Raw genomic sequence first — 27989 nt, forward strand, 5'->3', positions numbered from 1 at the left:
CTAGTTACAAAAATTCATCAAAATACCTTATAATTCCTTGTTATTTTACAGAAGATACAATTACGTTTTAACATTTGTAATAATTATGTTCCATATACTGATATTTTTTTGAATAAAATATTATTCTGGTTTTCCTGGGAAAATGTTTTGAAATAATTTGTAATATATGGAGAATCGAAAACTATTTATTATTTTATAATTTTGTTTACAAATTACTACAGGTACAGTATATTATTGTATTTTACAATCATGTATTTCATTTAATTTCATTTAAATTTCAAGGAAAAAAAAAACATTTTTGTTTTTTTTTTCGTATATTGGTAATGTTTGTTTTCTAAACCTAAGCAGTTTACATCCGCGTTATTTGTTAGGGCTGAGGTGAGAAAATGAACTACAAATAGTAAGCCAGAAATTTCACTCTTCTTATACTAACAATCACGGTAGTGGTAGGTAGGCTCAACATCAAGTGCACATTTCGGGAGGTGGAATTAAATTAGGAAATGACATTTAGCTGCCTCATTGTTTTACATTGTTCTTTCCATGTTTTTGTTTGGCAAAAAAATAATAATGATAGTTTGTGAAAAAAAATTGAATGTATAATAAATAATCTGCGCACAAAACATATACCTATATTCAATTTATATTAAATGAATTATTGCACAATTTTTCCTTGTGAATCACGAATTGGTAAAGGATGAGCTTCCGTATTAAATACATACTTATCAAAAGAAATCAAGTTCTCATCGTCACTAAATAATAAGAAGAAGTATTTTAAGGTTTCTCCTAAAAAGAAGCTTTCCATTTTGTCGCGAATTCCTGGATCTTTCACATTCTGAACATTCCCTATTGATGAATAGCCATGGGGTAGTTTTGTATGCTTTTCAAAGGCTTGAAAGATTTCCCATCCCCATTTTCGGTAGATTTCATCACCTGTAATTCGATACATATATAGCAGACTTTCGACAGTCTCTGGTCTCAAAAGGTTGTGTGCATCAGCAGGCTGTTAAAACAAGAAAACAAATATTGAAACGAAATTCAACAGATACAGAAATCCGAGCCAGCTCACCGGTACAAACAGTGGTAACTTTTAAACCTGCTTGAATAAAAGGAATGTATACCTAATGTGTGTACTTAGTGTTTGTCTACTGCATTTGAAACAGCGACTATACTAACCAATTTATTCTTGAAAAAAGGCAATAAAGCTATACTTTAATCATGAACCCAAATTAGATTTGCCCACAATGCCCAACAAAAAATCGTCAATCGATTCTAATAAAAAAAAGTTGTTACAAACCTTAATAATTATATCATCTCCTTTTGTTCCAGGAACCATATTAAAATGTGAAATTTCTGGGCTTAGTTTGGTTGCTGTACGTGCATATGTTTGATAGCATGTATGGATAAGGTCTTTAGCCATCTGTAGATGCCATTCATCAAGACCATTTTTGTAGCCGAGAGCCAACGTTCCAGGTAAAAAACAAGCTAAGTGATCCTAGATAAAGCAAGTCATGATAAACAACAGGAAACATGTTACAAATCCACCAACCAAGATGAGACAGAAAAAGTGAAGAACCACAAGAAGAGACGGACTTCCCTAGTCAAAAAATGTTTTAGAGATTGTTACTGAGAGACTTTCCAGGTATATGAACATTTCAATTGTCAAAGTGGACATTCATGTTGGCAATGCCACTGAAAAAATTTGAAAGTCGATGTGCCAGTCAGCTTGCGTATATGCATATCATACAAATCACGTCAACAAAGTGGCCATGCAAATCAAGTCCCTATATGACCCCAAATCATAAATACAATACAATTTTAATAAAAAAAGTAATCACCATTTTCGCAGAAAATCTTTCTCCACTCAGTAGTTCTCCAATAAAAGTTAATTTACTTGGTTCTGAAGTTCGAACTAATTTTTCTTTGGCTCCATTCATAGCATTTAAATAGTCATCAAGAAACCTAAGAATAAAAGAACAATCAGTATAACTGTAGAAACAATTTATTAATAATAGTATACACTATAGAAGAACAGGTAATGTTAACAAATAGATATGAATTACACTTCTCATAGGCAATAAAAACAGTTTTAGTATTATCAATCAATAAAAAAAAAAGTAGAATAGAACCTCTATTGAAGGGAACCAAGAAAGTGTCTCCTAATATGGATTGGCTTTAGTGTTTATTAACTTCACAGGAATGTGTCCTTAACAGGTGTCCTCGTAATAGAACCGTCCCAAAAAAGAGACTACTACATATTACAGTACCTTCTACCGTTTAAATCTACATTATAATTTGAGTAAGGGAAAAAAGGTTTGTTTGTAAAACTTGTTAGTGGGTGAACAGATGGCACTCTAATATATATGTAGTTCCATGTAAAATTTTTGTATTTGTTTTTAAACGGTTTTAATTTTCATTCAATAACATAAATTTTACAAGAACACACAAAAACATACAACTAGGTGTACAAGCCCACGCTATTCCATATGGTATTACTTTCTTCCCACCGGCAGGAGAGACACATTCTCCAAATCAGTCAGTTTTCAAGGTTTAGTTGGGTAAAGTTACACCACCATTGTTGAATTTTGTTCTGATATCACAATTAACGCTACCCTTCCCCTCCCCTGTTTAATATAACACCAAATAATAAGATTTATGCAAAATCAAGCTAGATGGATTTTAAAGCTCAAGAAAGGATTTCAGAAATGTGTTGAGATACAACCGCATGTACTTAACAAAATCTCACACAACCAAGAAAAACAGTTCTTGGCAGATAGCAGTGCCGATCTATATACAGTCAAACAAAACGTAATGTTGTTTCAGTTTCTTTTTATACTGATATGGATATAACAATATATTCAAATATATTGAGGTGTAACTTCGCTTAGACCTGTATCAAACAAAAAGAAATTAGGTAAGAAAAACTTAGGTGCTCCGTCAAACATCTTTACATTTTTTTTAAAGGTATATAATTACGATGTAAACCAATTGATTATATTCCACTCAATTTTATAATAAGATAGGGAAAGTTGATTGTGTTATGTTATAATAGGGGAGGGGATACTTTGTAGTGCATCGTCATTTCCACGTCATTTGTTGTACGAAAATACTATCAAATTGTACACTGTAATTGTGTTTTATAAAACAAGATTAGAGCATTTAAATCTTTAATACAAAATAATAATTATTCAATACTATACAGTAATAATAGGTTGTCCTACTTACATTGTTTCACTTTTACTTGTCTGAATCCACTGCTTTAGCAAATATTCATAATAACTATCGCCTCGAGCACCAAAAGTAACGGTAGAGCGAGCACGAAACTGTCCATTGTTTGCATTGATGAAGATCGGTACAAGACCATTAGCTTTTGGAAGATTATGAATATGTGTACTGACTTTATCTACAGCCTCTTTATACCTCATATCTCCAGTTGTAAAACTTAAGTCTCTAAACTCCAACTGAATGGTAGTCACCTCAGATACTGTGCTGTCTGGACCCCACTTAGGCGCCTTGGCAACTCCAGTCATTAAGTTCACATCTGCATATGGTATACTAGACTTGCTTCCAAAACAAGGTAATAATTCATTTCCAAGTAATATCTGTTTAAAAATAAATTAGATACACTAAAAAGTACAGTGAAGTTTGTTCACACTGCCCAAAAAAAACATTATACTGGAGATCCACAATCTAAATGTTAATTACCTACAATATAGTCGAACAAAAAATTTTTAATTAAATCAAAAAATATTCATTAAAAGAATGTGTAAGAAATATACCATTTTCAAAAGAATGTTTTCATTTTTTGAATTCAAAGAGTTGAAAGATCATGACTAAATTGCACAATTAATGAGTTTAAAGATGATTGGAGCAAGTTGAATTGACAGTATAAGACATAGACATTATAAAAACACATATTGTAATTACAAACGCTATTTCTATCTTGATTTAAATGTTGAAGGATACCTTTTAAAAGGCGGCCCATGTGGTCGGTTAATTTCAACAACATCAGAGGTAAAATTACAGTGTGTCTTGTTTTTATAATTTGTAAAATATTGTTTATCTTACCGCTTTTTCCAAAAATACAGGTTCATCAGACAAATGATAAGCTGATAATAATCCCCCTAAAACTCGTATTGTAGTTTCAAATAAATTCACATCCTTACGTGGCTTAATATTCATATCATTAGCAACCCAATCTCTTGCCTCTAAAAACTCTGTTAAGTAAAATTTTCAATGAAAAACTGATTTTTCCAATAAACTATTGTTTTGTTTTTAAAATTTCATAATAATAATATACTATATTTTATATAATAAGTATTGATTGACAAGAGGCAATAGCACAAGGTTTTATAAAATTGCAAGATGATGCTTTACTTTTTTCTGCAAAAAATTAGGACAAACACAGGCTTGAAAGTCCTGCTATTCATTACTCTGCAGGGCATACAACTACTACGTTTCATTATAATATTCTAATCTGCTAAAAGAATAAAAGTTTAGTTTAGAATGTTGAATTACCTTTTTTTAATCCCAAAAGAATCATTGTATCTAAGGAGTCAATTAATGTCAAGCCTAGGTTAAACCATTCATTCCAAGACTTTGAGACTGGCTTGAGTTCATCATGTCCCCAAGCATAGGCTTTGTATGCCTTCCATGCATGTTGGAAGGCTGCTAGTACTGCTTCTTGCTTTTTATTTTGAGGGCCTAAATAAAAATAAAAAATTAGATTTTACCTTGATCACCTTGACGAATAAATTGGTAGGGTAAGAAAAGAGAAATCAAAGAATCTAATTTTCACCACTATGGCACTTGTGAATACTGTCCAGGCGGGCCTTGCGCCTTAAATTGCAGGGGAACAGTGCGGTGGTGTTTGAATCATCTTTATTTTTTTGTCATTAACAGGTTGTCTTTAGTTAGCCTATTTCCTGTTCAGAGTCTAGATAAGTTTAATAATCAACAAACACTCAAATCGCTCTGATCTTTACAAAATAGCGCTATATAAATGTCGCATAGATAGAAAGATAGATTTTGACCAAATCAATCAATCAATTTTTTTATGCTGTAATTGCCAGTTACCATTTATCTCTATTATAGTCGCTAAAAAAAAAACAGGTTGCTTAATTTCCAAGTCCCTTATCCATATTGTAATGTAATGATATAGATTTATAATTGAAGAATCAACCTTTGTATTAGAATTCAACAGATTAATTGTTTAAAAAGATTATTAATGATAAACAGATTAGTGGATCGCCAACACGATTCATAAAACGTTATAATGTATATGCAAAAAGTTACTGATTTAATTTTGTTTGCAAGAATTTTTTATAACTATGACATTTCCTAATTAATGATAGCATAGTCTACGTGTTTGATGACATTTGTTTAGTAATGATTTGATTTCAGTTAAAAGTGAATTGATTTATGATTAAGTTTTGATTTTGTAACAATTTTGATAATGATTAATTTTGAATTTTGATGATCAATATTGAAATATTTAATATTTTAAGTGATTAAGTTTGATAATTTGACTCAATTATTGATTTTAGGTTAATCAGCCACAGTTTATATTTAATTGATTGATTGATTTATGTTCAATAAAGGCCAATAAAATGCAATAAGTTGTTGAATATATATTCAATGTATCATATTATTCTTTAAGTTTTATATTTTTATTTTAACCGATTTATGTTTGATTTATGCAAATCCCATTATTATAGATTATAGTACATAATTAACAGAGTGGCCTTCCTGACCGATGTTCTTTAGGGAAACCCCACCGTTGTGATGTCTTATTTCTTATTGATCTTGAACAACACTTTTGTTTTTTATTCACCAAATTTGTTTCCAACCTTTGTAATCCTTGCATTTTTATACCAAATTAATATTTTTAATTTTAACATTTTTTAAAAAAAGATAGAAGAGAGAGTGAAAGCGATAAGGTTACACTTCAGAGTCAATGGTTTTGACTAACTCAATTTTGCTTATACAGTATGTATAATGCTTTTTTTCTTTTATATAACTTTAAGTTTGCATGCCACTATTATAACCATTTTTATATTTTAAATAGATTATTACAAAAAAAAAGAGGAACCGGAGGGTTTTAATATGATGATATATTTATAATTGAAGAATCAACCTTTGTATCACAATTCAATTGAGTTCATCAATTTGTCCCAGAAAGGTCCAGAGAAGAGATTGTCCAATTAAGGTCCATTAGGCATAATAATTAGATCCCCAAAGAAAACAGTTGATTTGACCTATGATCTCTCCCATCGTTAAACTATTAGAGATTGTCACTTTTTAAGCAGATTCAACAGGGCCAATTCGTCAATGGTGGCGTCGTGCCGGTATCGTTAACGGCATATACCCATTCTCATCGGACTATCATGCCGGAAATATAACCGGTATATACCGGCTTTCTGTGAGAAAGGAGTCGGGCATATTCGGCCAATAAAAAGTTTCTGACAAAATAATTATTGAGGGCGTCCTTTATTGTTATTATTTTTTTCTAGCGATATATGGCGGCGATTTTTAAGTTACAGATTATTATCTTCCTTTATAGCATATTTATGCAATACATGCTATGTACAGTATATTGTGCATATATTATACAGGTACAGCAATTAATTAGCCGTCATCGGCAATCTGTAAAGCACCTTAGAAGGCTGTACAATTTACAAGGCGACGAAGGGTCAGGCACCAACAAAGAGCTATGGCCTAGCCTAGGCCTATAGATTATGCTACAAATTTCTTCTTGTCCCCTTATTTAAGCAGTTCTCTTATCTCATTATCCCTCCAGTTCAACATTATTATTATTATTGTTAATTGAATTGAATCGGCGCCAAAGTGATACACTTGACCGCGCAAGGTGTCAAAGCCTCGACGGGGAATTAAATATAACGGCGTTACGTTCTCACAGAATGCCCGTCTGGCATTGCGGGGAATATCCCTAGAATATTACTAGGTCTAAAGCAGGTCATGTCGATGCCGGCATGATGCCAAGACGACCCGTTCTCACAGAAAACCATACTGGCATGGTAATGGTATATTCCCGCAATATTCCTGGCACACAGCTCTGTGAGAAAGGGGCTTATGTTACAGTTCTGATATAAGGCTGTGCGGGTTCTTTTGTTCGTTGTGTTTAAGCTCTTGCTATGTTCTTATTTTGTAAGTACTAAGCTTAACTTGTATATATGTATAAGCAACTGATTTACCATATGTTAACTATAATCATGCTTACAATTAATGAAACTTGCATTTACTATATTTATCTTAGATTCAGAGGTATAATAGTCAGGAGTTGTTATCACGAGTTGATGCTGTGTCATATGTTTGGTGTTGTATAACTTGAGGTACTATTATATTGTGATTGTTCGTTGTTGGATTGGTACATTATTTACTTACTGATATAATTGACTGTTAGATACAGTGGTTGTTACTTGTTTATTCATATTTTGCAGGGCTTGAATTCTTGTATTTGAAATAATTTGTATAATGATTTGATGCTGGAGTACAATACGAAACTAATAAATCGGATAGAAGGAAAGAATCAAAGTGTATTCTCCTTTATTTGTTTGGAACCACGACATTACACCGTACTGAATAAGCAACTGTGATATTCAATCAACCAAGCGAGTAGAGTCTTTAATGCAGTTCAACCTCACACATTATATTCAATATAATCGCTTCTCTAGGAATTCCCTTAAAATGTTTCCTGTTGTTGAATTACACAGGTTTATTTTAGTAGCTTACCATATTTTGGTTGATGTTTGATTGGAATTTTATGGTTCTCATTCTGCTTCTCATCTTCTCCATCATCTTCATCATCATCTCCACCAGGTTGATGAATCACTGGTTCATCGACATTATTATCTTGATCAACCTAAAAAATGTCACTTAAGTCTTAATCTCTGTCTACATGATGATGTCATATCGGTATAGGCACATCACATTTTTTTGTCAAACTTGTTTGATAATCTGTATCAAAATTTATGTGACAAAAAATGTTACGTACTTATATAATGGACATGATGATGTCATATCACTACCATATTTGGTCATATCAATACCATATTTGGGCATAACACAACTATATTTGGCAACATCACGTTTTTTTTAAACGTTAATATTGTTCCTGTCAAATCTGCCAACTCAACGCATCTCAACGATCGACAGGAAAACAGGCATTAAAGAATACAATAATATATGGGGTCTCTGTTTTAAAAATCTTGAAAATAAATCCATTTAGAACACATATTGAGAGTTTTAGATGGATCTCTTCTCGATGAAAGAACTAGAACTTAGCTCAGCAGAGACAAAGCGCCTAAGATTTTTTTTTTTATAGTAAAATAAGATTTAACGAAATCAAGTTTGTAATCCAAAACCAAATTTGGCAATTTTAAGATCCTATCTTTCATATTATTTAATTAACGATTCTGACAAAATCAATCAATCAATACTGTATATCTTTTAAAAATCAATTATCTTTATTTAAATAAATATGCATATAACTGCTCATTCATCATAGTGACAACAATTCAAAATTAACAATTACCTCATTCACTGTATCTGGATGGTTTACATTTGCTATATCTTCTTTGTTTCTGTCAGCCTTTTTACCAGGCTTTAAAAAAATGTAAAAAGATAGGCAAGTACAGTAAAAACAAAAGATAGGCAAGTACAGTAAAAACAAAAGATAGGCAAGTACAGTAAAAACAAAAGATAGGCAAGTACAGTAAAAACAAAGGCAATTGTTTTAATAGTAAATATAACCATAACAAGTTTTAATTGCATTGAAGTTATTCCTATAGTGTATTAAAAAATTAACAAACCTGGCCATCATTCTCAAAATGAACATAATCTTCACCTACACCATAATCCCAAGGTGGTGCTTTTACTGCATTTTCCATACCAGACGTTGATGCCTTTCTATGTAACAATATGTATATACATAAAACTATACCTATAGCTAACAGGAAGGAGATTATATTCTTCTGAAGTCGAGACATTCTGCGCCAAACCTTGAGAGAAGAAAAATATTTACTAATTCTCAATGCTATTTTTAATTGACAAAATGTAAACTGGCTGTTTTAATACTTTATTGTATTGATTCAGCTAAGCTTGTTGTTTTTTTTAAAATTGTATCTCAGCCACTGGCTTGGGGTGAATGAATTAGGACGTGACGATCGGACATGTGGGGCAAGAAAGCCTTTAGAGTCCTTTCGACTGCCCAAAGTTCTAGGAGGTTGGTGTGGGCGCGCCTCCTTCGATGTCCAGACACTGGAGGCCCGTATTGCCTTGGAGCAACCGCCCGCCCTCTATGGATGTCCAGCATTGATTTTTTAATTGGCACTCCCAGCCATTCGTAAGCCGTCTGAGCACGAGCAGTGATTAGATTGCATACTGCACTCATTGCAGACACTATTCGTTGTTGGGATGGACACGGCATCCCCGTAACGAGAAAAAACCACGGCAGCATTCTTACCATGCATGTAAACATGCGAGGAGCCGTGAGGCCGAACGTGGATTCTGAAACTCAACCCGCATTGATCTGCCTCAGCGATATGGACGTGAAAGTATGTATCTTTCAGATCTATAAAGGCCGCCCAGTCTCCTCGTCTTAGCCCCAACAGGAAGGATGAGACCGTCTCTGGGGTCTAGTTTGACAATTTTTACGAACCTTATGTTTATGATTTAAGTTTTAAGTATAGAATACTAATATCACGCTTTAGATTATCGTGCCTTAATCTGTTGATTGAAAAGGGGCGACATTTAAAAATTAATCAATTATGTTTAGAAGATGAAAAACATCTTTTTTACTGTCCTTTTTATAAAAACATTAGGAAAAAATATGTGCCTTATTTAAATGTATACATGTTAAAAAATATGTTTGTTTTATTTTAATGTATACATGTTAAAAAATATGTTTGTAAAATTCAAAAAGTCTTTTGCAACCTATTTATGTAAAGCTTATGAAAAGAGAAAAACCTTACGAAAATAATATAGATTATATTATGTGAAATGGGCCAGAGGCCATTGTTTATTGAATAAATGGAAGAAAAGAAAGTAAGGCCGTCCAGACGACCACAACTCTTTTGTGGCTCTGGCGGTATCCTTGTCGAGCGAGCTCCCCCAATTACCATATGTTTATTAACGCTAATACGATAGCTGTTTGCAATTGTGGAGAGAAACCACCTACTCTCCAGAAGGGTCTCCCACACTCAGGCAAACCATCTTAGGCGACCTCCCACTTGTCTGACCTTTGGAGGGACCACCAGCACGTCACCAGTACTTGCAATCACTGTTACTTTGCAATCTTGGTGTTGGACATGCAGCCCTGTCTGATCCGCCTCGTGCAGGATAGAGATTATGGGCATGAAAAAGGACTGAATTTTAAACAGACTTGTGGTGGCAGCCATGGAGGCTAATGATTGCACCCTCTTTTCATAGCAACCTCATCAGCAGCCAGCAGGGTACAGGCCACATTACATCTGTGAGGGGAAAAGTCATGCGCCCACTATCGGTTGCTACCTTCAATATCCTGCTCAGCAAAGCATGCATAGTAACTGGAAATGACCTTATTTCCGTAATCAACGATTGAGAAGCCTTTAAATTGTTTTTCTTATGAATAATAAATTCATTGAAGATAAGATATGGAATAACCATGTGACGATCTCTTTTAAACGAAACAGCCATTTCGAAGGTTTTAGATTAAACAGTTTTTTAGGATCGTTTTTTTTTCTGTGTAATTTTGCAGAAATATAAAATCAAAACCTAATTTTTTTAACAAGTAAATATCAATATAATAACTGTATACTACTGTATTTATATTTGAAAAAAAATCATGATGTTTAAGATCAATGTTTATTATTGTGATTTTGTATACAATAATAATAAAAACATTTAGGCATATACCATATTATATAATTATAGCTGATTATTATACTAGCCTACGAAGAGGCCTAGGCCTTAGACAGTTACGTAGTATCTATTATTAATACAGTATAGTATACCCAGCAGACAGACAATATAATAAAGGGTACTGTTTTATATTTTACAGATTGATCTGAGATTTTCTCTAATTAATATTGTATTATATTTAAATTTCAGCTGCTTTCGGCTTTTTGGGTGTTCGACCTCCTTAATTATTTCAGGGACATGGTATGCGCCTTCATAATGGATGTCGCTCTGGTATTCTCATTGCACAAAATAATCGTTTCCTTCTGCATGTATGGACTCGCCTCCCTGCTCTCCTAGCAGTCCCAACTCAACTCCCTACTTCTTTATTGATGGCAGTACATGATCCTCAAGTAAGTGGAGCTTAGGGGATATTCTTTCATTCTATTGGTGAAAGTCGTCCATAAATCTGTATAAATATAACATTATTTTAAATATTGATTACATTTGTTCTCATTCCATAATTTTACAACTCGTAAAGAAAACTTTATTTATATATAGTAGTTTGAAATCAAGAAAAATGATACCAATTGATTGGATGTCATCGGTTGTTACACCCTGCAATTGTTATTGCTGTTGTGTACTGCTGGGTATTTAGAGAGTAAGTTGATGTACTTTACTTCAATCTAAGCTGCTTTCGTCATTGGCAGTTGTCCCTTACTAATGGACAAGAGATCTGCCTCTACAGTATACCAACCACTCTACAACCATTCTTGCATAGGTCACGTAAGACTTTTATAAAAATAAATACAGTATTATAATAGTAGTAATAATAATATAAATAAGATTCATGTATATAAAGAGGCCTACTACTATTATTTATTAAAATTAGAATAAATAATTCTACATACATAGCTTTAGTGCCTTGTGCACATGATTGCTATTGAATTGCCATTGGCATCAGCAACACTTACGATTTGTATCTCTGCTTTAAAACTTTCACCACCATGATCTCCACCAAACTTCAGCCATATCTCATTGTCGATGTATATTTAAAGTTTATTTTGCCTGTAAAATATAATAACAATGTTATTCTTTTTTGACAGGAACAAAATGTGGGCACAGAATTTAGAAGATAAAATTATAAACTTATTGGTGGTACTCGTCAAGGTAATTAAAACCAAAGCCTTTATATCTAGGATGTGAACAACAGCTACCTCTTTCAAACTGAGACCTTTGTGCTGACTGGAATAAACAACAGTTACTCATTTTTTTATTCCAACTCGCAAAGCAGTTCCTTCTAGCGTTCTCTCATTATCTTTTCTGACGGTATTAGTCCTGGAACATACCTGGACGTTTATTAATGCAAATAACTTAATATAGGAGTGCCAACATAATAATATACTGTATTATATAGCATCTATATTTAATTAAAATACAACTCCTATTAAGGGGACACCTTCAGGACCTAAAAAATTGTCAGAAAAGAGGGCAATTCTATAGCATATGAATCATTGTTTTATCCATACAAATACAGTAGGTATATGTAGTTACATTACTTATTATTATTTTACCTTCTTATCTTCAACAGTTGATTCCATAGAACATTTGATCTGTCATCATCGCCAGCGCCTTATCAACTGTGATGCTTTTCCTTGCATTGATGCTTGCAGCCTATAATGTTTGGGATGGTGTTGATTTTAGTAAGGCCATCTCCTGCTTATCTGAACAACTATTGCTGATCTGTTTTTGAGTGGGTTTTTACTGCATTTTTCCTAGGCTGTTAAACACGCGTGTTTATAATGTTTAGTGTATAGATTGGATTACCCAAAAATCTATAATAATTTTTAGAAGAATTTAACGCACTTGTCAATTGTATGCCCATAACCACCACCTCCGCCCCTGCGGATGTGCGTCATATCCCAGCATAAAAAAGTGGATTACCTTAAGGTGACTATGTTTATGATAATTATGGTGGGTGGTAAAGTGACGGGCAATGACACACCAATGTTTGTCAAAAATTATTAGTAAATCATGCACCTCTCCCGGGGTTCATAAGTGGGTCATTCAATTGACAAATGCATAAAAATGTATTTAATAATAGTAGGCTAGTCAATCTAGCAAAAAAAACAGCCCAAAGTGAAACAAATTGCAAACAGAGATTTTTCTTTTTTAAATGGTCATATATGATGAGGAGATCAAAATTTGAGCATCACACCTCTGTCACTCATCCCGATGATATGCAAATTAGCTTAAATATGCAAATTAGGGTGAAATTACAGGGTTACCATATCTCAAAAACTACTAGTCCGAGAGAGTTGATTTTTTCACTGATCTATTCAAAAAGTATATATTTATATTTACTCTAATGAAACATTTTACGAAAAAATGACCGGAAGTACAACATTTGACCTTCGACCCCATTTCTCAATGTTTGCATACAATGTGACTAAAATGTCTGTAGAGACTTTATTTTGCCCTCAAATGACCCAGACATAGGTTCCTAATAGCCAGCATAGGATCACTTTGTAATTCCCAAAATCACACCTTTGTCACACACCTCGAAAGTATGCAAATTAGTAGTACAATTTAAATAAAATATGCAAATAAGGGGAAAAAATTACAGTTGTCCTATATCTCGAAAACCACTAATGCTAGAGAGCTGATTTTTTCACAGCCGTATTCAAAATGTACATATTTCTATTTGCTCCAATGAAACATTTTACAAAAAATTGACCGGAAGTATGACATTTGACCCTCGACCCCATTTCTCAATACAGTATTGCATATATAAATGAAACTAAAATGTCTGTAGAGACTTTGTTTTGCCCTCAAATGACTCGGAGACAGGTTTCTAATAGCCAACATAGGAATGTTTAGTAAATCTCAAAATCACACCTGTATCACTCACCTTCAAAGTATGCAAATTATTAGTACAAGTTACATGAAATATGCAAATTAGAGGGTGAAATTAAAGGTTCCTATATATCGAAAACCACTAAGGCTAGAGAGTTGATTTTTTCAATAACTTGTTCAGAATGTACATATTTATATTTACTCTAATGAACCATTTTACGAAAAAATGACCGGAAATACAACAATTGACCCTCGACCCCATTTATCAATGTTTGCATACATAATGCGACTAAAATGTCTGTAGAGACTTTGTTTTGGACTCAAATAACTTGGACATGTTTCCTATAGTCAGCATAGGACCGCTTTGTAATTCCCAAAATCACGCTTTCGTTTTGGCATAGTTGGAATTCCCTTTTTTCGTATTAGTTTATGTACAGCGCTTAGAGGTTTCACAACATTAGGCGCTATATAAATCCAGGATATTATTATTATTATTATTTCTCAATATTTGCATATAATGCAACTAAAATGTATCTACAGACTTTGTTTTGGCCTCAAATGACTCGGATACAGGTTTTATATAGCCAGTAAGTCAAGCACCTCGAAAGTATGCAAATTAGTAGTACAAGCTATATGAAATATGCAAATTACAGTGAATTGCCTTATGTATCTCGAAAACGCTAATGACCGAGAGAGAAAGATATGGCAACTTTCTTGTACTACTGATTTGCATACTTTCAAGCGAAGTAACAGAGGTGTGATTTTGAGAATTACTAATCAGTTCTATGCTGGCTATAGAAAAACCTGTATCTGGGTCATTATTGAAAAAAAAAATTATCGAAAGTATGACATTTGACCCTCGAACCTATTTCTCAATATTTGCATATAATGCAACTAAAATGTATGTACAGACTTTGTTTTGGCCTCAAATGACTTGGATACAGGTTTTATATAGCCAGTATAGGATCGTTTAGAATTCCAAAAGTCAAGCAACTCGAAAGTATGCAAATTATTAGTACAAGTTATATGAAATATTCAAATTACAGCCTTATGTATCTCGAAAAACGCTAATGACCGATAGAGATATGGCAACTTTCACCTCTTGTACTACTAATTTGCATATTTTCTAGGGAAGTAACAAAGGTGTGATTTTGAGAATTACTAACATTTCTATGCTGGCTATAGAAAACCTGTATCTGAGTCATTTGAGGCCAAAACAGTCTGTACAGATATTTTAGTTGAATTATATGAAAATATTGAGAAATAGGGTCAAGGGTCAAATGTCATAATTCAATCAAGACAATTTTTGCGTAAAATGTTTCATTACACGAATATAAATATGTACATTCTGAATCAACTCTGAATTCAAATCAACTCTCTAGAATTAATGGTTTTTGAGATATGGGAAGACTGTAATTTCACCCCTAATTTGCATATTTCATGTAACTTGTACTAATAATTTGCATACTTTCAAAGTATGTGACAAAGATGTGATTTTGGGAATTACAAAGAGGTCCTATGCTGACAATAGGAAAACTGTATCCGAGTCATTTGAGTCCAAAACAAGACCAACAGCCATTAAGTCGCGTGCTACAATGCATAGTGATACCGGACCGACAGAAAAACAGACCGACAGACAGACAGACGGACCGACCGACATAGTGAACTATACTGACCGAAATTACTGAACATGTTTAAAAATGTTGAAATGTTTAAAAACATTTATATTTTTTTAATTTACACGTGCGTAGCCTGTCACTTTTGACGTGCTCGTATAACGTAATTTCGAGTTGAAAAGTAAGTCAAGAAAACAGAAATCGGGTAGGAAGAGTGCGCAATAACATTTAACGCGCAGTGCGCGCGCAAAAATCTGCGCACTCATGGCAATTTTGTAAACGCTTAAAATTGCCTGAAACGTACTCTTATTTCATCGAAAATAAATTTTGAAAATTTTAAGCGCGCTTACGCATGCGTTACATGCGCTACGCACGTAATTGTATTGCCATATGATGATTTATGCCCTGAAATTTATGAGTACCAAATTTTATTTAACTGTGATTCATGGTTGTTAAGATATGATTACAAACGTGATTTCGTTAAATCGTGCGTAGACCGCGTAATTTTTTATTGCGCACCGTGAAAACATAACCACATCGATTCCTGGCCATAAGGAATATTCTGTGAAAAATTGACTTAGCTAGATTAAACTGATATCAAGATAAGGTCATAAAGCGATAAAACACATAGTGATACCGGACCGACAGACAGACAGACAGACAGACCGACAGACAGACCGACAGACAGACCGACAGACAGACAGACCGACCGACATAGTGAACTATAGAGTCGCTTCCACGCGACTAAAAATTATCTACAGACATTTTAGTCGCATTATGTATGCAAACATTGATAAATAGGGTCAAGGGTCAATTGTTGTATTTCCGTTCATTTTTTCGTAAAATGTTTCATTAGAGCAAATATAAATATATGTACATTCTGAACAAGTTTTTGAAAAAATCAACTCTCTACCTTAGCGGTTTTCGACACATCAGAACAACTTAATGGTAAACTAGATAAAGTCCTAGAAAATCAAAAAAACTACAACAAAAGGCTTACCAAACTGGAAACAACTGTCAAAGATCTAGAAAAAAGTGTGGAATATGCGCATGATTCAACTAACAAAACGAAGGAAGAAATAAAAAAAATTGGAAATGAAATCAAGAAAATGGAAGAGTATGAAAACAAAATGGCGGCTTATCAGGATAAAATGGCGGACATGGAAAATTCAATCCTAAAACAAGAAAGATACAGTAGGAGTTTTAATCTAAGGTTTGGAGGAGTTATAGAAAATGCTACAGAAAACACCCAGGACTTATTGCAAAAAGTACTACGCGAAGAACTCGGACTCGAGGACATCGAAATTGAAAATTGCCATCGCACCGGGAAACGCCGTTTAGATAACAAACCGAGGCATATAATAGCTAAATTTCTGTACCGTCCACAAAGAAACCAAGTCCTAAAACTAGGAAAAGTAAAATTAAAAAGTAAATCACAAAACGTATTTATTACTGAAGATTTACCTGACGCGGACATGAAGAAAAAGAGAGAATTATCTACAATTATGGCGCAGGCATATGCCGAAAAACGTAAGCCCGTATTCAGAAATGGACAACTGTTTATCGACGGTAAGCCATACAAGCCACTAAAATAACTATAATTAAGTCATTAAGCCAAATTAATTAATGTTCAATTGAACACAATTAATTAATGTTTATGAATTATATTTCATACCTACATTACCGCAGAGTCTATCATTGTCTTGTAGAACGTAGACTAATTATGTGATTGTAGTAGTATTTCTACCGTTATAAATTGTAAATAAACGAAGTTTGTTTGTTTATGTCGCGCACCTGGCTGTTAGTGTTATGTTCTGGATATCTCTGTCCATTCAAACTTTAATTCATGTGACCCACGGCAGGTGTGCGACGATAGTGTTACATAATGAGAAATACCAACAACAATTAAGTGGCTGTTGACGATGTAAGTTTCAACGTAGTTGTTTACCGGTAATTCATCGATGAGTTACTGGGTTGATCAAACTCGTAAACGTTAAACACATCGTTTTAATAAAACACAACACAACTAAATGTATTTAAGTTATACTATCCGTACTTTACTAGTGATGTATAATGACAAATTATAACAAAATTAAGTGGCTGATGTGATTAATAAGTGAGCGCCGTTATTGAGACATCATGTTCTAGACCGTTTCAACGTAGCTGTTTACCGGCGATGTTTGACTTACCAGTGAGTAACGATAACTTGCCATAATAATACATTCTGGACATCGGTGAGTTAGATTGATCAAAATCTTTCAAGTTAACCAAATACTTAATTGGCGTCCATGATCATCATTATTGTTTCACTGCCTGTCGTTTAGTTGTTGTTGGTATGTCATGATAAAACAATTCATATTACATTGTATATATTGTAATTTATTGTACATACTTGTTAACTTAGGCTATTATGTGTTAACTATTCTCTGCTGTAAGCAGCTTGCTCAATTTTATTCATTTGTCATTTCCTTTTCTGTCTAATTTAAATGTTTGAATGTGACCTTTTTGATAATGTAAATGTGAGCACAGAATATTTTAACGAAGATAACTTAATTTCTTCACTTGAACATTCTAATTTATCATCAAACTTTTCTATATTTGGACTAAACTGTCGTAGTGTTGTTAATAAGTTTGACTTAATCTCAAACTATTTAGACTCACTCGTACATGCCTTCTCCGTTATTGCCTTCAGTGAAACCTGGTTAACCAAAAAAGATAATATTAATCTATACCAGTTACCAGGCTACAGTTTGATTCACAATGATAGGAAAGATAAGAGAGGTGGTGGGGTAGCGTTCTATGTTACCAACAAACTAACATATATTATTAGAAATGATCTGTCATCTTGTATGACTGAAGCAGAGACTATTTTTATTGAGATTGAGTTAGAATCAGGAAATAATGTTATTTGTGGTATAGTTTATAGACCACCCTCACGTTCCTTGCAAAAGTTTGATGATGAATTAACATGTGTAATGCAAATGATTAATCTAGAAAAAAAGAAATCTTACCTTGTGGGAGACTATAACATAAACTTACTCCAACAATCTACCGACAACACTATCCAATCACACTTAGACACAATATTTTCTCAGTCATTTCAGCCAATCATAAAAAGTCCTACTAGAATATCCGATAATTGTGCTTCAATAATTGATAACATTTATTGCAACATCGATTCTTTTACTACGTCCCTTAAAAGTGGAATACTTATTACTGATATTTCTGATCACTTCCCAATATTCTGTGTAGATACTTTGGAAAAACATAATAAGCAATATCCTCGATTTGTATATAAACGACAATACTCTCCTCAACAAACGGAGTATTTTTTGCAAGAATTACAAAGTAATCAGTGGAATGATGTGCTATTCTCAAATAATGCGAATGTTGCTTATCAAAATTTTACAAACACTTTAAATAAAACAATTGATAATTGTTTCCCTTTAAAACGAATTAGAAATAAGGCGAACAAGTTAAAATCTCCTTGGATCACAGCTGAAATTGCCAGAGCTATCTCTCAAAAACATAAATTATATAAAAAGTACAAACAAAATAACACCACTACTAATAAAAGTACGTACATACATTTTAGAAACAAGTTAACCACTACTATTAGAAATCGGAAAAAAGAATATTATATGGTCCAGTTTGAACGAAATAAACAAGATATTAAAAAAACGTGGACAATCCTAAATGATATAATGGGTAGGAAAAAGACTACCAATTTGCCTACAAAAATAAAATTGGGTACTGAGACTTTCTCTGATAATGATGAGAAAGCTGATGCATTCAACTCTTTTTTTATTAATATTGGAGAAAAACTAAATAATAAATTTAGGCATGAATCTCAAAATGAAGAAATCACCCACAGAACTTTCTTAAAGGGAAATTTTACCTCTTCAATGTTTTTTAAGCCTGTTACTGAACATGAACTTAACCACTATATTAAAAACACAAAGAATACTTCTCCTGGCCATGATGGTATAAGTGCCCAACTCATAAAATCTGCTTCCCCGTTTATTTTAAAACCTTTATTGCATATTATTAATACGTCATTATCATCGGGCTGTGTCCCGGCTGATATAAAAATTGCTAAAGTTATCCCGGTATTTAAGAATGGTGACATCTCCGATATAAATAATTATCGGCCTATTTCCATTTTACCCTTTTTTTCCAAAATATTTGAGAGGATTGTGTATGATCAAACGATTTGTTACCTCTCAAAATATAACGTACTGAGTAAAACACAGTATGGATTTAGACAACACCATTCAACTAGTCATGCTTTAATACAATCGATTGAAAAAATCACAAACGCTATTGAGAATAAAGAGTTCACACTAGGAGTTTTCCTTGATTTATCAAAAGCGTTTGATACAATCGATCATGATATATTATTAGATAAGTTAAGATTTTATGGTATAAGAGGAGTTCCGCTAAACTGGTTCTCAAACTATCTTAAAAAAAGACTACAATACACATTTATTGTTAATACTGCATCTAGTAAAATGACAGTAAACACTGGAGTTCCTCAGGGATCCATATTGGGTCCATTATTATTTCTTATATTCATTAATGATATTAGTCTAGCATGTAACCATGTAGACATGATTATGTATGCAGATGACACAAATGTGTTTTATAGTCACAATGATATTACTCAAGCTTTTGATACAATGAACCAGGAGTTATCTATACTTTCGGACTGGTTTATTGCTAACAAATTAACGCTAAATGTAAACAAATCAAAATATGTTATATTTAAGGCTAGAAATAAGTCAGCTGACACTACCTCACTAGAATTGAGGATGGGAAATGAATGTATAGTAAAAGCTACTGAAGTTAAATTTCTAGGCTTATTTCTGGATGAAACTTTATCGTTTAATTTTCATGTAAATGAGGTAGCAAACAGTATTTCTAGAATAATTGGTGTCTTAAACAAAGTGAAGTCTATGTTATCAAGTAAAATCTTGTTAACGGTATACAATGCACTTATATTACCTAGAATAACGTATGCTATCACAGTATGGGGTGCTACTTCTGCTACAAACTTAAACCGTATACATATTCTCCAGAAAAAAGCACTTAGAAATATTTGTCATGTTCATTTTATGCATCCTTCTCATCCACTTTTTATTTCAACCCAAACATTAAATATTTTTGACCTTTATACGAAACACACTGCTATATTTATGTATCAATATAAACATAATCTATTACCTGAATCATTTAATAACTTATTTAGTACATCTGCCTCATTCCATAATTACTCAACTAGAAACAGGTCAAACTACTGTCCACAACTAAAACGCACCAAAGTCGGACAGCAATGTATTTCCTACCAAGGAACACATATTTGGAACAATTTAACAGACTATATAAAACAATCCCCCACTTTAAGTTTGTTTAAACAGAGATTAAAGCAATATTATAACAATAGAAATATTTAAGTTAAAGCCCCATTCCCTACGTTTTTTAGATGTAATTTAAGATCACAAACTATATTTAATGTAAAAATAATACTATATGGTCCTATTCCGATAACTTTTTTCGTCTTTAAACGGTTAAAAATGTGAAAAATAAGTCGATTTTAATAATTATAGCGGCCCGCTATAAATCCCCAAATGCATTGCGCGCGGATTGATATTTTTGTTTTTCACCTGTAATTCGCCCACTTTTCGATCGATCGTGAGGCCAAAACAAATGGAAGACTCCTAACTTTTCAGCGAAAATACCGGGTTTTCCCCAATTTGTATCAACGGAGTCTGGCAAAAATAGAAAGACAATTAATGCAGCAACTATACAACGTCAGGCTAGGTATATAGCTAGCGTACGATGTTCGCACGTTACCGATGTTTACCAGCTAGGCCTACAAAACTAAGCATAGCCAGGCTAGGCCTAAGACCGTCCACGAGAGGTCGATCGCCGCGAGCTACTTAGGTAGTGCATTGTTTCTCACTTTTTATCATAATTTACCATAGAACGTACATTTAAGACAAGGAATGACATGGTTTAATGTTTTTAAAGTGATATATATGTATTATTTTCCAAAAAACGTCCAAAATTGCAGGGAAGGGGTCTTTAAGTAAATCACATTATGTTATTTTGGTTTGTTCTTTTTGTGTGTACTAATTGTTTGATCTTTTTGTTAGGGTTACATGCTTAAAGCACTTGTGCTTATTTTGTATCCCATTCCATTATCTTATTATTTGTATTGTATTTGTATATGTTTTTATTTTGATTATGGAATAAAAATGTCGATGAATTGAATTGAATTGAATTGATATAGGAACCTGTAATTTCACCCCCTAATTTGCATATTTCATGTAACTTGTACTAATAAATTGCATACTTTGAAGGTGAGGTGAGATTTACTAAACATTCCTATGTTGGCTATTAGAAACCTGTATCCGAGTCATTTGAGGGCAAAACAAAGTCTCTACAGACATTTTAGTTTCATTATATATGCAATATTGAGAAATGGGGTCGAGGGTCAAATGTCATAGTTCCGGGCATTTTTTTGTAAAATGTCTCATTACAGTAAATATAAATATATACATTTTAAATATTTTAGTGAAAAAATCAACACTCTAGCATTAGCGGTTTTCGAGATATGGCAACGCTGTAATTTCACTCCCTAATTTGCATATTTAATATTACTTGTACTACTAATTTGCATACTTTCGAGGTGCATGACGAAGTTGTGATTTTAGGAATTATAATACAGTTCTATGGTGGGTATTGAAAAACAATATCCAAGTCATTGAGTCCAAAATAAAGTCTCTACAGACATTTTAATCACATGTAAATATTGAGAAATGGGGTCAAGGGTCAAAATTTGGTACTTCCGGACATTTTAATGTAAAATGTCTCATTAGAGCAAATATAAATATATATATTCTGAACCAGACTGTGCAAAAATGAACTCTCTACGATTAGTAGTTTTTAAGATATGGTAACCCTGTAATTTCACCCTAATTTGCATATTTAAGCTAATTTGCATACCTTCGGGATGAGTGTCAGAGGTGTGATGCTCAAAAAATAATCACCTTATCATATGTAACCATTTAAAAAAAAAATGTCTGTTTGCAATTTGTTTCACTCAAAATGCTAGATTGACTAGCCTATAGTGATTGATTACAAATATTTGGTGTTCTAAGGTATTTTACAAATCATCATTTTATTTAAATATTATATATACAGACAACTATTCATTGCCATCCAGCTTAACTAGAAATACTGTACTATATGTACAATAATTATTTATCTATTAATTTTAAATAACTAAAAACCCACCTAGGATTTTCTTTGTGTTATGAATGAATTATAACTATATTACAGTATATTGTATATTAACTATATATGAATAATATGGTATTACTTACTCTCCCATTTGTGGCCATGAGTGTTTCCCGCCACCTTGTCGTAGTTGTGTAATGACCAATTTATCATTGTTGGGAAATAGCAGGAGGAATGTGAACATTCTTAATTAATGATTCTTTTAGAACTTTTGCATCTACAACAGTGTTGTCTTCTACCTTATATGCATTGCTCACGCATGTGTGGATATGTGTAGATTCGTATGTCATTGCTCACGCATGTGTGGATATGTGTAGATTCGTATTTCATTGCTCACGCATGTGTGGATATGTGCAGATTCGTATTTCATTGCTCACGCATGTGTGGATATGTGTAGATTCGTATGTCATTGCTCACGCATGTGTGGATATGTGTGGATTTGCATTTCATTGCCAGATTACATGCCTTTACACCGTACAATTGACTCGTGTAAAGCCTTAGTTAAAATCTTTGGGAGAAATACTAATGAATCATGATGAACATTCTAATCACAAATTACACAATCAAAGGTAGATTTACGAAGAGCAGCGAAGACATAATTTAAACAGGACGTACAATAAATGTGAGCACAGGGGGCTATACGGTGATCAAAACTTAAAATGTTTGAACACAATTTACAACAAAAAAGATCTGCCTGCCTCTTCATCAGTAAGAAAGTTTGAACTTGAACCATGTGTTAACATAAACGGTTGAATTTTTAATGGACTGTACGGTTTCTGATGCTCTCGAAATAAAAACCTGCAACAAAAGTTGGAGTATGATCAGTAAAAAAAAATTTACTTTGTACCGTGTCATTTCTTTTTGTACTGTCCAAAAGACAATAGCTGCAGACAGTTACAGGGAAGATGGACAATTTAAATAATTCAGATTTGTGATAAATTTTACTGATCAGCACCTTTCATTTGTTTTGATCTTCTTGCCACAAACACAGCAAATTGATTGTAGAGCACATAAATGATTTTTGCACATGTGACAGACTAAACAACCGCACTACAGGCTGTTTAGGCATAAACAGCCTGCTAGGCTGCTATGATCTCGTGCGATCGCCAAAAATATTGCCTATGTTCAGGATACAATAAAATAAAAATATCACCAATTTTATATTTTGGAAAATGAAAATAACAACATTAACAATTAATTCTTTTCAAAAATTTATTGAAAAATTAGTTTTCGATTTTAGCTTTAAAAGAAACAAAGTGAAATTACACTCCCTGGCTCATCGCCGTATAAGTTGGTTTGTTTAAATTTCTAGAAATATCTAGGTTGTGTAAGGAAAAACATTTTTTTTTAATCTATTGCGCAAAATATTTGTGTCATACACAGACTACTAAAAAGCTGTGGCTGATTTTAGCAATCAAAACGGCTCTCGGAACACTTAATTTCCATTTTTGCCTATTTGACGTTGATGTGAGGGTGGCCTGCTGCTTCTGTTTAACTGATAAGCAGTGTAGCCTTAAAGCTTCAAAGATTGACTGGGCTGTATGCTCCACATGAACATCAGCACAGATGGTACTGAATTTACCATGCACATGCATTACAAGGAAAGCTGAATATATTGTTAAAGATCTGTTGGTGCAGTTAGATGAAATATACATAGATTGGATAGTGAAGGCAGCTCATAAAATAATTAAGGATGTTGATCATCCCCTTAGCAAATACTTTATTATCAAACGCAATGGTAGAATACATGTTCCAATAACTAAGACAAACAGATCGAGATATGCCTTTGTTGAAAATGCTATTCATATAATTAATTCACGTCACCATCGATAAAATGTTACGTAATACAAGACTATGTAAACAATGAAACTTTTAAAACGTAAATTTTTTCAATTTATAAATGTTTTTATATTTTTAATATTTTTAAACGTTTTAAACATTTTTAGCATATTTGAAATTTTAGCAATTTATAAATTGTAAAGGTTTTAAGAACATTCTAATGGTTTGAATCCTTTTAAAGCTGTTTTTAATCCTTTTAAAGCTGTTTTAAACTATTTTAATCTCCTGAATCCTTCTCAATTTTTATACCTAGTCATTTTTACACCGTGTTTCATAACAATGCAATTATGTGTGTGTACATAATATATTATATTGTATATCCATTTATTTTTGTACTAATAATTGTCAATCTTCAAGAAGAATTTCTGTTGTTATTTTATGATGATGATGGACAAATAAAGCATTTCAGTATTCAGTATTCAGTATGCAAAACATGTAGTCGGCCAGGCAACTCAAGGAGTCAGGCCGGAAGTCAAATTTTGAGATCTGGAGAGAGTGTCTATGACTCCTGGGGACCAGACCATTGAATGACAATGTCAATGTTAGGCTTCTTTCTCCAGTAAAACAGAATGCCCAGTAATATTATGCAGCATGCAAAGACTGATATTCCCCCATAAAGGGGGTAAGTTTGTCCTGCAAAATTCAAGTCTAGGCCCCCTATTATGAGATGTGTGAATGATGCAAGATCTAAGTCATGCCTCTATCGAAATGTGTTAAACGATAACTCGGAAGGCCAGCCCAAACAGTAGTTTCGTAAGCAAGAGCCAGAGCTTCCACATAAAGGGGGTGAGCTTGTCCTGCAAAATCCAAGTATAGGCCCCCTATTATAAGATGCGTGAATGATAACTCAGAACGACAGCTCAAAAGGTAGGCCTAAACACTACAGTATGTTAGGCAGTACGCAAGAACAGGAGCTGCCCAGGATCTTCCCAACGCGGGGGCTACATTCCCCGACGAAGGGGCTATGCGAGCGAAGCGAGCATCACTAGGCTGGGGGCCAGGGGCTGCTAAGGGCCCCTGGTGGGGGTCCAGGGGGCGAAGCCCCCGGAAGCAACGCGTTCTAGCGTCATTTGAGGTCATTTTAATCAGATTTAGGGTAGCCATTTTTTCCATTTTTTAAAATGCATAAATAAAATACTGCGTACAAAAAAACGATGCGCGATGACTGTTTCAATCCATATTTTTCAATTTAAAAAATAAAAGTTCAAAGAAAATTTAGAAAAATAGAGTTGGAGGTCCCGGAAATTGGACTTATTATACTTCAAAACATGAAACAAAATATATAAGTCCCTATCATGGTTGTGACTGAGCTAAGAAATGTTTGAAAAATAGAGATGTTAGGTCCCGGAAAATGCACTTCTTGTACTTCGAAATATGACCAGCTTTATTGTTGGGGCTGAGCTAAGAAAATGTTTAAAACTAGAGCTGCAGGTCTTCAAAAAATTGCATTTTATACTTTGGAAACATCAGGCCTAGAGGCTTAAAAAAACGCAAGCGTAGACCTTTTTCAGTCGGGGAAATAAGTTTATTCCTCCCAAGTGTATGCGTGCGTACCATCTGGACTTCCGAGTGGTGAGAAATTCATGACATACAGGACATTGAAAATGTAATAACTTAGCTATAATAAGATGTTGGCTAAGCGAAAATGGCATGTTTTTTTGTTTAGTAATGGATGAAAAATTTATTTTAGGTGGCCCACGGTACAGAAGGTTACTTGTAAATTAAAAAATTGGTGAACATACGAACAATTAACATAATTCGTTTTTGCTGTAGTGTAGTGTACGTCGACGCAGTACACGACGTAACCGTCAGTAAACTTTGCCTGGAAAATAACTACAGTACACATTTTGGTCCCTGGATGGAACATGATATCAAGCGTTTCGACCCAACGTTGAACGATTCGTACAAATGGATACCGCCAGACAAGTGCGAACCTAGCTATTGTTTTGTATAGTAAGTTAGATCGCTGGCAATAATGAATGCATATAAAGTGCATAATATCACTCTGACGTACTCTTACGGTCAATGAAACGTCGCGGTTTTCTAGGCGCTGAAGCTAGCTACGAAGTGAACGCGAACGCTTTTAACTGTATATTATATTCCCCGACAAAAAGTACCCGTGTTCCCTTCGGTAACCGTCGGTAAACTTCGCCTGGAAAATAACTACATTAAACATTTTGGTCCCTGGATGGAACTTGATATCACGCGTCTCGACCCAACGTTGAACGATTCGTACAAAGGGATACCGCCAGACAAGTGCGTACCTAGCTAATGTTTAGTAGTAAGTTAGATCGCTGGCAATAAATGAATGCATAAAAGTGCATAATAGCCCTCTGACGTACTCTCACGGTCAATGGAACGTCATGGTTTTCTAGGTGCTGAAGCTATATGAAGTGAACGCGAACGTTTTTTACTGTACTGTATATTATATTCCCCGACAAAAAGTACCCGTGTTCCCCGACGGGGGGGCTAGAGCCCCCGTAGCCCCCCCCCCCCCCCCCCCCCCCCCCGCTGGCGCCACCACTGGAGCTGCCCCATAATGGTGGAAGCTTGACCTGCAAGATCTAGCCTAAGTCAGCCCAAACAGAACTGTGGACCTAACCACTATGTTAGGCCGTAATGAGTGTTCTGAAATTTGTTGGGCACTTAACTTAGGCTAGCCTACTAGGCCTAGGAAATTGACATTTGTTTGGAAAAAGAGTTTGGAATGTTCCATTCAGTTCAGAATCATTCAATCATTGCAACAATCATACCAATGATCCAATCAGGGAATTGATATTGGCCATCAGCTAGGCCTGGTATACTAGAGGCTATTTAGACTAAGCCTAGGCCTAGTACAGGCCTACCTACATATACTGCAGGCCTAGGCTAATAAGACTAGCCTAGGCCTAGAGAGTAGAGAGACGCGGTATGGCGACCGAAATGTATTAAATCAGGACCGAAATGAAGTCTAAACATGGTCTAAACTCACCCTCCAACATGATTGCCTTTTTATAGTTTTATCATCTTCTTTTGTAACCGTAAAAGAAATGAAATCGCGTTTTTGGGGGGAACCATACATCTTTGTATTCCTCTCTGTGTTAAACCTCCTCGCTCATACAAAATCTATATAAAACAACTAGACCTAGGCATAGAACTTGGGGTGCCTACGTACGCACAGGCCTCTCATTTTCAAGTTTCTTCAGCAAAAACAATCCAAGATTATTCTCTCTCTGCGCTGCATGCTGAGTATGTAATGTGTGGAGGGCGCCGCGTACGTCACATCAATAGTACACCAAAGATTTTATAAATCTCTCTGACAAACAACATCATGATTGTGTTATTTAGTACAATTTCAATTTCTTTTATTTCGGAAAAATGTCATCCATCAACAAAGGTACAAACAAAAAAAGAAAAACTATTTATTATTTCTACTTGCATTGTATTTTTTTCCTTACCTTTTTTGTCAGAGTTTGTAAATAAATAAATGTTATAAAATGTAAA

The 27989-nt window shown here is 33.9% G+C and overlaps 1 protein-coding gene and 1 long non-coding RNA gene across 2 annotated transcripts; both read right to left on the reverse strand.

The window, feature by feature from the left end:
• Window positions 1-334: 334 nt before the first annotated feature.
• LOC140046666 (endoplasmic reticulum mannosyl-oligosaccharide 1,2-alpha-mannosidase-like) lies at window positions 335-27650 on the reverse strand. Its single transcript, XM_072091372.1, has 10 exons — window positions 27478-27650; window positions 8829-9017; window positions 8552-8620; window positions 7750-7879; window positions 4516-4701; window positions 4066-4214; window positions 3223-3599; window positions 1836-1959; window positions 1295-1492; window positions 335-1000 (listed from the first exon to the last, which is right to left on the reverse strand). Exons 1-10 carry the CDS (start codon window positions 27565-27567, stop codon window positions 653-655), a joined length of 1860 nt encoding a protein of 619 aa, XP_071947473.1. The 5' UTR covers window positions 27568-27650; the 3' UTR covers window positions 335-652.
• On the reverse strand, window positions 10936-23737 carry LOC140046668 (uncharacterized). The gene is made up of 3 exons (XR_011844822.1): window positions 22754-23737; window positions 12468-12673; window positions 10936-11961 (listed from the first exon to the last, which is right to left on the reverse strand). It is a non-coding gene; the product is annotated as an uncharacterized lncRNA (long non-coding RNA).
• Window positions 27651-27989: the final 339 nt, after the last annotated feature.

Source organism: Antedon mediterranea, chromosome 4 (assembly GCF_964355755.1).
Source record: "Antedon mediterranea chromosome 4, ecAntMedi1.1, whole genome shotgun sequence".
Classification (NCBI taxonomy): domain Eukaryota; kingdom Metazoa; phylum Echinodermata; class Crinoidea; order Comatulida; family Antedonidae; genus Antedon; species Antedon mediterranea.